The following is an 11,115-nucleotide window of genomic DNA, read 5'->3' as shown; positions in this document are numbered from 1 at the left end:
AGAGCTACGGAGCTGCCTTTAATAATCCCATTGGAAAAGTTGCCTCCTGTTCTCCCGTTGAGCTGCTGCAGGTAATCCCACCCGTGCAAGAGTCCCCTGAGGTGAGTTCAGCTCTGAGCAGGAGCTCCAGGGTTCCTGTGGCTAAATGGCAGAAAGAGTGCAAGGAGGTGAAAAACATCCCTACATCAAGGGATTTAGGCCTTTATTGCCCAGATTTGTCTGTAAGACTCTCTAGGAACCTGAACAGCAGCTTTAGGCCTGTGTCTGCTTAACAGCCCCAGTGAAGGGGTTTGGAGGAAGGCCTTAAGTCTGAACCTTCCTGTTCATGGGCTTTTCCTGATCAGCATCTGCTGCTGAACTGGACTAGAATAACCCTGGCAGGGCACCTCCTCATAGAACCCCAGCCTGGTTTGGGTTGGAAGGGACCTCAAAGCTCCTCCAGCTCCAACCCCTGCCACAGGCAGGGACCCCTTCCACTGGAGCAGCTTGCTCCAAGCCCCTGTGTCCAACCTGGCCTTGAACACTGCCAGGGATGGGGCAGCCACAGCTTCTCTGGGCACCCTGTGCCAGCGCCTCAGCACCCTCACAGGGAAGAGCTTCTGCCTAAGAGCTCAGCTCAGTCTCCCCTGTTCTGGCAGGTTCAAGCCATTCCCCTTGGCCTGTCCCAAGCCCCTCTCCAGGTTTCCTGCAGCCCCTTTTGGTACTGGAGCTGCTCTAAGGCGGATGCAGGACTCCAGGTACAGCCTTTGGGAATTCCTCACCACAACAAGGAGACCTTCCCTTAGTATCTCCCATCACATCCAGTAGGTGGGAAAGCTTTTGCACAGGGAAACCTCAGACACTTTCTGTCCAGGGTCAGCATTTCCTGCCTTTTCCTTTGCTAAGCCAAGCTGGAACAAGGTAGTTGCTGCGATTGACCTGACTGGAGCACCTGGAAGGCTTTGAGATGTTATCCCTGTGTGTGGCACAAGGAACCTGTGGAATCCTTGGCCCTGACAAACATCTGCCTGGGGTGACTCCTGGGTTTCTACTTCTCTTTCCTGTTTCTCTTCATGTCACTATTACATTGGCATTTCCACTGCTGAGGGATGCTCCTGGAGGGTTGTGCTGGCGTGAAGGTAAGCACAGTCAAACCTTGGCAGGGTTTAGGGGTTGGCAAAGCAGTAACAACACCCAAACTGGCACAGAGCTGGTTCTGAACCTGACAGGGATCCCTGGAGTGTTGCTCCCTGTGGAATTGTAACGTATCCTACAGAAAGGGAATTTCCTACAAGAGCATTTCCAAGAGGTTATATTTGAACTATTTATTCAAGGCCAGGGTCCCTGGTGCAGCTCACGAGTCCCCACTCCGGTGTAAAGGGAGTGTAAAGCCTGAGCATCAGTACCTGTAAGCAGGGACCCTGTTGTACTCGGCCCTGTACAGCAGCGAGTTACTCCTGGAGCCTGCTCTGATTAAATCCTGGACGTGGTCACTGGTATCAAACATTTCTGTCCCCTCCGTGTGACACCAGGGTCCCTCCTCAGCCCTGCTGTGGGTGCCACGCTGCAGGCCTGGTGCTGGACAATGGGGACAGAGCTCGTCCAGGCCAGACCTTGCCGCTGGAAGTCAGGATGGGATTCTTGGAGCTCAGCCTTGGCGTTGGGAAACACGCCTGGAAAATGGGGACGCTTTGGGATTGTTCCAGCTTCCCACAACAGGCAGGTCAGTGGGGTGACGGGGATCTGAAGGGAAGCATCACACATAGCAGCTCTTCCCTGATGCTTTACATCAGGCTCCAGCTTTGGATCATCCAGGGAAGACCATCGCTCACCAGTTACATCCATGGTTTTCACTTTATTCATGTACAGATTCACACAGAACAGTATATTCCTGCTAAGGCCATCTCAGTCATACATTGTCATGGTACAGAGGGGATACAGCAGTGGCAGATTGTCATTTACAGTGTCACAATTCACCACGGGTACACCGGAGGACGGACATGCTGCAGCCTACTCACACGGAACGAATGGTTGTAGTTTAATGCTGTTACTCATAACGGGCCCCACAACCCCTGGGCCTGGGTTCTGCTCAGACACAGCTCAGCCCAAGTGTACAGAATACTGACAATGGGAAAAGTGAACAAAAGAAGGTGGGAAAGCCTCAGATCTTTGTGACACAGGGAATGTAGGAACGTCAATAACCCTCCTGCCTGCGCTTCCCTCCACGGGGCTGTCAGGACGCAGCCATCACCATGTGCCTGGTACCAGCAAAGTGACCCAAAAAAGGCAGTAAAAGCAAGGAAATGAGATAAAAATGGTTCCAACCCATCCCTTTACCCCAGGTGAGGGCAGCAGCTTTGGTTCGCCTCTGCTTAAGCCCATGGCAGGGCTAAAGTCCAGCTTGAATAGGACTAAACCCTTCAGCCCAATGCACCAGACTGTGTCTCCTCATAAACAGCCAGGTTAAAACGAACTGAACAGGAGCACAAAACCTGGTGCCAGAGCCCATTGCTTCAGGGAGGGAATCGAGGGCAGAGCCAACCCCAGGCAGCAGCACTGGGACTACAGCAACAGCCACACAGAAGGACCCGCTCCAAGAGCAGTTGTGCCAAAGCAAGCAGCTCCTGAGCCACTCTTTGAAAATCCCTTCACTGCAGCCAACCAGTGAGATGCTCACAAACTGCCCAAGCTCCTGAGCCACCCTCAATGGAATCAGCCTCGGTTACAATCACACCTCTAAAATTCCGATGGGAATTTCACCCATGGCTACACCTTTCCCAGCCATCACCCAGAGACCTCAGCCAAGGTCTCTGTGTACCCTCAAACCTCAGTCAGTGCCGTTGCAGGGGGCAAGAACGAGGCAGCATCACCAATGGTGGAGAGGTTGGAGGCTTCACGTGTCTGCACAACCTGCAGCAGCGACAGCAGGAGGTCAGGTAAATGGATAGTTAGAAAAAGAGATTGCTACTGCGGATGGGAGGATGGGCTGTGCCAGGAAATAAAGTGGAAGAATGGATCCAAGGGCGTCTAGAACCTCAGCGTCGCATCTTAAACCCCAAATACAACGTACACTGGGTCTACTCCCCAGCTGCCCTGTCCCCCAGCGTGTCCTGCCTCCAGCACACGTGTATCTATGGGATGGATGCCACACGTGCACACGGGACAGGAGAGCCACGAAGCCTTTCACTAGAGCACGGTTATAAAAGCTCATTTAAAAAACACCCCAAGCTCCGCGTGCAGCTCAGGGAAGGTCCCCTCGGCACAGAAACAGCGACACCAGAGCAGAGCAGAAGCGAGGGCTTGTACTGAGCTGCACGAGGTATTTACACGCTGGACTCGAGGGCACCGAGCGGGGACGGGGCCCCCGAGGAGGGGGCTCAGCCCCAGGCGCTGCCTCCGCCTCGGGGACACGGAGCAGGACACTATGGACACGCGGGGTGAGACACGGAACGAAGCCAGAGCTGGTGGCACAGGGGCTGTGCTGGGCCGGGGCCACCGCAGCGGCGGGACGGGAGCTGCTTCACTTGAGGTCCCCGTCCCCTTCCCCCTGGATGGATTTCTTGATGCGCAGCAGCATGGTCGTGAGCCACTGGTCCAGGCGCGATATGGAATCGAACTCCTTCACCTGCGGGGACAGGAGCTCAACTGAGACACTGGGAAGTGAATGAGGCTGCGGAGGAAGGGGCATCGGGCAGGGCCTGAGGTGTGTGTGGGAACTGCTGGGCTCAGAGGGAAAGGGGGAAGAGAGGAGAGAGAAGAAAGGAGAAGGAAAGGAAGAGGAAAAAAAGGAGGAGAGAAGGAAAGAAAAGGAAAAAGGGAAAGGAAAAGGAAAAAGGGAAAGGAAAAGGAAAAAGGGAAAGGAAAAGGAAAAAGGGAAAGGAAAAGGAAAAAGGGAAAGGAAAAGGAAAAAGGAAAGAGAACAAGAAAGGGAAGGGGACGACAATAAAACTAGAATAAAATTCAACAAAAGTATTAATATTAGAATAAAATTAAATTATTAATAACACAGAATCCAATAAATTCTGAATATACTGAAATTTAAAATGCACCAGAATAAAATTTAATTCAATGAGAAATGAAAAATGAACCGTACCATTTCAAACCTCACCAACGCGAAGCTCCAAACCCCGCACCCTGCACTAACCAAAGGCAAGAAGCAGGAGCCACCCAAAGGCACCCGGAGCCTTTCAAGCCGCTGCCAGACCCCAGAAGCAGCCTCTGCTCCCGGGCAGGGTCTGCAGCTCCCTGGGCTCTGGGACACGGAGCAGCAGGTTTGGAGCATTAAGCACAGGAGCTGTGCAGGCTGGGGCGGCTCCGCCACCGATCCCATGGGATGCTCCATCAACCACTGACATTCCTGATGGTTTCCCTGTTGGACTCAGCAAGAACTGACCCGACACGGAGCAGCGTATGCCCCCCCCCAAAGATGAGGTTACACAAGGCCCAGCTGAGCACTCACCGCCTCGGTGTAGGCCTCGCAGTTCTGCTCCTCGTGGGCTTCCAGCAGTTTCTAGGGATAAAACATGGAAAATGGGAAAATGCTCCATGACCACGGACAGCACCCAGGAGACCCCTGCACCTTCCCACCCACAGCGGTGCCCCCACAACCTGCTCAGAGCACGGACACGGAGCAGTGTGGGGCTGGGCTGAAGGTTTAAGAGAGGTAAAGCAATCATCCTGCAGCTGCTTCCAGAGGTCTGGAATCAACCCCAGGCCAAGTGAGCCCGGTCTGCTTTAACGGTGTTAAAACGGAGCACATCCAGGGTGAGGTGAGAAGGCACCGAGCAAAGGGCGGCAGCACAAGAGGGGCTCCTGCCTTACTCCCACTTTACTCTCCCTTGGTCCCGGCTTTACTCACTTTCAAGAGCTTGCACTCCCGGGAGTCCGTGAACGCTGGGAACATCTCCTCGTACTTCTCAAGCGCGAGCTGGAAGAGAGCAGCCAACCCTCAACACCTCCCATCCAACCGCTCGCTTTCCACTCCAGCTTCTGCCTTCCAGCCCTAAACGCTCCCAATGAACCCAACCCAACACCACGGCACTTGAAGCTTCCACCCATGCAACAGCCACACACCCCTGCACGCACAGGGATGCGCCTCAGCCGGCCCAGGCTGGTGGATTGGGATGCAGGAGGCTGGGATAACGCCTGGAGCCCACTGACCTTCGCGTTGAGCTCGTCCACGATGAAGTGGCACAGAGCAGCTTTGAAGAAATACTCCTTGGCGCTGTACTTGAGCAAGGGGTTGTCCATCGTGTTGGTCCCCACCTGGCACAGGGAGAGGTGGGGAAGGAAACCTCATCATGAAGGACAAAATGAGGAGCAGGAGGGATGGTTATGATTACACCGACTGCGGGTAACGATGGGGGAAAGCACCAGCGTCCATACAAGAAGCTGTTGGGGAGCCAGAGATTTACAGCTAATCCCAAGTGGAGTCAGAGCCCCCATTGGGGGTCCCATGCAAGGATCCTGGGATACAGCAACTCTTGGAAGCAAAGGAGCAAACACTGTCCTGCCAAGGCTCCATCAGCCCTGCAGTGACATCAGCAGCTCCTGGGCCATGGAATATTGAGACCAACCCTGACCCATTTTCCTTGGCAGCGAGAGCTGTCCCCATGGATGCGGCACATCCTCACCTGCTCGTAGATCTCGATGGCTTTCTGGTACTGCTCCAGCTGCGCGGCGTAGGCAGCCACCTTCAGCAGACACTTGTTGGCCGAGCTGCAATCAACAGCTTCCAGTGAGGAACTGTGGCCTGGGGAGGAACCAACCCACACCCTGGCACCCCGAGATGCCTCCTGTAGCAGCCGGTGTGTAAAGTGGGACCCAAAGCAGCACATCAGCGGAGCTGACAGCCACAGTGAAAACGGGAATGGAAGCAGGATGTGGGCATCCCACCAATGGGTGGTTTGGAAGTGTGCAAGGAGTGGGACAAAGCCCCCTCTCCCACCCTCCCTGCTGAGACCCTCTGTGAAGGCCACTTGCCTGTTGGACTCCTCTCCCTTGTAGTAGTCAGCAGCCTGCTCGTAGTGTGCAATGGCCTGGGGACAGAAACACCTCAGTGTCACTTCTGCAGGGTGAGGTGTGCCACCATAAACCAGTCAACAGCAAGGCTTCGGTGGGCTGCACGTGGAGGGGCATTAACAGAGAGGGGGGATCCAGTGGAGCTCAGCAAGAAAAGGATTGTCCAGAAACCAGTATCTGGAAACCATGAACTTTTGTTCCTTGAACCTTGTGATCTGCAGCCAGCTGAGAGGCCGCAGGATCCCTGCTCAGGGGCCTTTGGGAACCAACAGCAGCTTCCTTGGGGGGTGTCCAGAAATAGCTGTGAACCTACAGGAAACCTGGAGAGGGGCTTTGGGCAAGGGCCTGTAGGGACAGGCCAAGGGGAATGGCTTGAACCTGCCAGAACAGGGGAGACTGAGCTGAGCTCTTAGGCAGAAGCTCTTCCCTGTGAGGGTGCTGAGGCGCTGGCACAGGGTGCCCAGAGAAGCTGTGGCTGCCCCATCCCTGGCAGTGTTCAAGGCCAGGTTGGACACAGGGGCTTGGAGCAAGCTGCTCCAGTGGAAGGGGTCCCTGCCCGTGGCAGGGGTTGGAACTGGGTGAGCTTTAAGGTCCCTTCAGCCCAAACCAGGCTGGGTTCTATGGAACCTTCCCCCCTGTTTCCCAAAGCACTTCCCAGCCACGATCCACCGCTCCCTGTGCCGTTTCCCTCTCACCTTCTCAATATCCACCAGCTCAGCCTCGTAGATCTCGGCGATGGTGATGTGGTGCTTGGCCGCGATGGTGAAGCGCCCCTGGGGAAGCAGAGGGTGCACGTGAGGAGGGGCCCCCCCTCCACCACACGGCACTTCCCAACCTGCACCTCGCACCCACCGGAGCTGCCAGGCAGCTTCTTACCATGTCGGTGTAGATATCAATAGCTGCATTTAAGCAGTTGATGGCCTCTGCAGCATGAGTGGTCAGGAGAAAGAGGAGAGTCAGGCAGCAGGTCAGAGCTCCAGCCCCCCCCAGCACCTGATCCCGGGACACCAAACCACCAAATCCCAGCTCCTCAGACAGGGAGCTCCTCACTTCAGGTGTCTCTGGAAGGACCCATTTCAACCCTGAGCTGCATTTCTGGATCTGTGGATCTGTAGATCTCCTCCCGCTTCACCCAGCACATCATCCCCTGCATCCCACCAGCAGCCTCCTGGCCCACCCCGGCTGAAAGGGAACAGTCGAAAGTGAGGATAAGCAGAACACAAACCACTTTCACCCCAGCTCTGTCCAGCTGCACCCTCAAACAGAGCAAAAAGCAAATCCCCATCTCCGAACAGGCAGCGGCTGCCATTCCCCTGCCGTTCCCTGGGGAACTGGGGTGTTTTACAATTACACACTGGAATTATCAGCCTGCGTGAGCTTCTCCAGCCCCCTGGGACGGGAAGCGTGGGCAATAGGGGAGGTTGGCTGCTCTGTTTCCATACTCAGCTGGGGAAGGAATGGGAAACCACAGCCCTGCTCTTCACAACCAGATCCAAAGGATCCAGAGCCTTTACCTGTATCTCCATCCCGTCACAACCAGATCCAAAGGATCCAGATCCTTTACCTGTATCTCCATCCCATCACAACCAGATCCAAAGGATCCAGATCCTTTACCCGTATCTCCATCCCATCACAACCAGATCCAAAGGATACAGAGCCTTTATCTCCATCCCGTCACAACCAGATCCAGAGGATCCAGATCTTTATCCTCATCCCATCAAAACCACATCTAAAGAATCCAGATCCTCTATCCTTATCCCATCACAACCAGCTCTAAAGGATCCAGATCCTTCCTCCTCATCCCATCAAAGCTCGGTCCATTCTCCTCCCACCTCTCCTCTGCCCCAGGGAAACCCCCAGGAAGGGGGCTGCGGATCCCAGTGTGATCCAGCCCCGAGACCTGCCGAAGGATTTCACTGAAGTCAAGCTCATCCGGGAAGGAAGGTGCTGAGGAGCAGCACTTCACATCCCTGCAGCACAGCCAAAGCACCAGAGGTCACCAAGAGGAGGTGACACCTCTATAGGAACCAGCCCAGCACGGTGATGCCCAGGAGCCTCCCTCATTCAGGACCCTACTCCAGAGAAGGCAGGAGGCATCCATGGCTGTTGGGTATCCTGCAGCGAGGATCTGCAGCCCCTGCAGTGCTGGTGATAACCAAAAGCCCCCTTGTGCCACCTCCTCCTCCATGAGCAGCTTCCCAAGGGAACATCCTGGCCTCCCTCTCCTTACCTTGCGGATCTGCCTTCTTGTAGGCGTTCCCGGCGTCCACGAAGCTGGTGGCCGAGTCGTGCTTGCTCTGCAGCTGCATGTGCAGCTTGGCCGCCTGGCAGAAGGCGTTCCCTGCCGCTGGGAGGAGCACACACGGACACATGGACCAGGACCATGCAGGATCGCCACGGAACGGCCAAGCAGCATCACCTCCCACCGCCCAGAGAGGTGCAGAGATGCAGCAACCCCAGACTGTGTCCAGGCACCACTCACTGTGCTCCTGCACCCAATGGGGTGAGTAAGGAGCATCCCACGCTCATCCTTGCAATGAGCATCATCTACTGGATCAGGAAGGGGATCCCTTGGATCTCGAACCCGTCAGGGTTGATGTCCCACCCCAAAAAGGTGTTTCCTTGAGGAGCAATGCCAGGGCAGCACCTCTTTGGTGGACTCCAGTGCACGAGGGGTAAGATTTCATTATGAAGCAGTAACCACCCCCCTGTCTGAACATGAGGCACAACCAGGTCACCCCCTGCACCCACACTCCCTGCATAACTCATGGGGGAGCCGGGCACAGCGGAGGAGCCGCGTCCCCATGGAAACGGGCCGGGATGCAGAGCTCCGGCGCAGTGATTCACAGGAGGATGCTCAGGCGCTGGCGGGTCACCCGCTGCCCCCCGGCACCCCACACTCACCACTCCAGTTCTTGGCGATCTTGAACATGTTGGCAGCCCTGGTGTACATCTCACAGGCCTCCTCCACCCGCGTGTTGCCCCTGAAAGGCACCAGAGGGACCCTGATGTCCTGTGGGAACTGAACACCAGCCCCAGAGAGGGGCTGAGCTGAAACAGCTCCAGGAGATCTGGAGAGGGGCTTGGGACAAGGGCCTGTAGGGACAGGCCAAGGGGAATGGCTTGAACCTGCCAGAACAGGGGAGACTGAGCTGAGCTCTTAGGCAGAAGCTCTTCCCTGTGAGGGTGCTGAGGCGCTGGCCCAGGGTGCCCAGAGAAGCTGTGGCTGCCCCATCCCTGGCAGTGTTCAAGGCCAGGTTGGACACAGGGGCTTGGAGCAAGCTGCTCCAGTGGAAGGGGTCCCTGCCCGCGGCAGGGGTTGGAGATGGAGGAGCTTTAAGGTCCCTTCAGCACAAACCAGACTGGGGTTCTGTGATTAAAGGTCTCCAACCCCAAGGGTCTGTGGCTCCAGAGCCAACCCCTGTCTGTCTCCAGGCACCACTCATTGTGCCTGCCCCAATGGGGCAGAGAAGGGACATCCCACACGCTCAGCCTTGCAATGAGCATCATCCACCGGATCAGCAACGGGGTCCCTTGGATCTTGAGCCCATCAGGGTTGATGTGACCCCTGTGAGCCCAGCACTGCAGCACAGCTCACGCTGACCCCGCAGGGGCCACAGGCAGGAGGTGACAACGTTCAGCACTGACATCTCTGCCCGTCCCTCCCCCTGGCACAGCCCTGGCACAGCACCAAGCACAGGCGGGTTCTTGGCCCGCTCCTCGCCCTTGACAGCGCCTTGTGCATGAGCCAGCGCCAGAGGAGGCGGCCTGAGGTGATGCTACACAGCGAGAGGCACCCCGAGCCGGGTGAATGCAGCCCCTCCGTCCCAAATCCAACCCTTGGTGCAGCGGATGGAGCTCTCCAGGAAATCACCCCGTGTCCATGATCCTTCTGGCCGGCACCCATGGGCCTGGACACCCCCATTGCCATGGGAAGAGGCCAACAGCAAAGCCTCCACCACCTTTCCTACCATTTCATAGCTCTTTCATCTATTTTTAGCCCAAGAAAATGAGGAATTTGCCTCTCGCAATCTCCTGCCGGTTCATTCCGAGGGGGCTGAGGCCATTTCCCGCCTGGATTATGCCCGGAGCAGCCTCTGCCTGATTAATCTGCCAGAGGCTAGCAAGGAATTTGTGTCTGTGACTTCTGCTTGGCGAGCTGCGGGCACTGGATTTTTCCAGGCTCCTGTTTGGATTCATCCCGGCCTCCGGGGGAGCATCGCTCCAGAGATGCTCTTTGCTTAGCACCAAAAAAAGCAGGATTGGGGTGGCCAGAACTGCCGGGTTTTCCCAACCCCCTGAGGAGCAGCTCCTGCAGCACCAGGAATGTCCGCGTTGGAACAGGGAATTCCAGGATCAAGGAGGATTTGGTATTTTGGGGGTATCGCACACACCCTCAACAGCCCCATCCCTGCGAGGGTCTCTGTGCCCCACGCCATGGGCTCAGTGCTGCTGGAAAACACGGATCCAATGGACTGAAATCATCCATAAGCCCCTGATCCTGGATCAGGCCTCAAGGAGGATGGGGGGCACCGAGCAGAGCCTTGGGGGGCCGCTGCCCGCGGGGACCCCCGGATCGGGGGGGAGAGGCCACCCCATGGCCGGTGCCGCCTCGGCACAGAGAGGATAAAGCCGGGATAAAGCCGGGATGAGCGCAGCCGCCATGGAGCAGGACGGGTCCAGCACGGGGGGGCACGGGCACACACACACACACATACACACCGCAGGCTGCAGAGGCCCAGCGGGCTCATCACACTGCTGTGTCCATGGAGAGCTGCGGGAGCGGCAGCACCGGGGGGGGCCAGGACGCACACACACGGCAATGGGGGCTCTGTGCGTGTCCCCCGCACCCACACACAGGCACGCGGGGGGGGGGGGGGGAGTGCGCAGCACCCCCATAAGCACCCGCTTGTGCAAGCCCCCCCCGCGCACCCCCATTATGCAACCTCCCGCCCGGCCCCGCTCACCCGAAGAGCCCCCGCAGGAAGGAGTGCGAGCCCTTCACCCGCTTCTCGGCCTCGGCCATGAGCTGCACGGCCTCCCGCTCCTTGCCCGTGCTGTCCATCGCGCCGGGCTCCGGCCTGCGCCTGCCGCCGCCTTCCTCCTCCTCTTCCT

General features: G+C 57.0%; 1 protein-coding gene across 1 annotated transcript; it reads right to left on the bottom strand.

Moving 5' to 3' along the window:
- Positions 1–3,223: 3,223 nt before the first annotated feature.
- Positions 3,224–11,101, bottom strand: NAPB (NSF attachment protein beta). The gene is made up of 11 exons (XM_080615081.1): positions 10,968–11,101; positions 8,905–8,984; positions 8,231–8,347; positions 6,877–6,923; positions 6,696–6,773; positions 5,962–6,017; positions 5,613–5,697; positions 5,140–5,244; positions 4,838–4,906; positions 4,439–4,489; positions 3,224–3,604 (listed from the first exon to the last, which is right to left on the bottom strand). Exons 1-11 carry the CDS (start codon positions 11,063–11,065, stop codon positions 3,500–3,502), a joined length of 891 nt encoding a protein of 296 aa, XP_080471207.1. The 5' UTR covers positions 11,066–11,101; the 3' UTR covers positions 3,224–3,499.
- Positions 11,102–11,115: the final 14 nt, after the last annotated feature.

Source organism: Psittacula echo (genome assembly GCF_963264785.1).
Source record: "Psittacula echo genome assembly, chromosome: 4".
NCBI lineage: Eukaryota > Metazoa > Chordata > Aves > Psittaciformes > Psittacidae > Psittacula > Psittacula echo.
This window is presented reverse-complemented; position numbering and strand designations above follow the sequence as displayed.

Excerpts from the sequence above, each read along its gene's own strand:
- NAPB (XM_080615081.1), bottom strand. The coding sequence starts at position 11,065 with ATGGACAGCACGGGCAAGGAGCGGGAGGCCGTGCAGCTCATGGCCGAG. Across the intron at positions 6,018-6,695 it reads AGCTGGTGGATATTGAGAAG|GCCATTGCACACTACGAGCA; the intron begins GTGAGAGGGAAA and ends TTCTGTCCCCAG. Across the intron at positions 4,490-4,837 it reads GGGAGTGCAAGCTCTTGAAA|AAACTGCTGGAAGCCCACGA; the intron begins GTGAGTAAAGCC and ends TTTTATCCCTAG.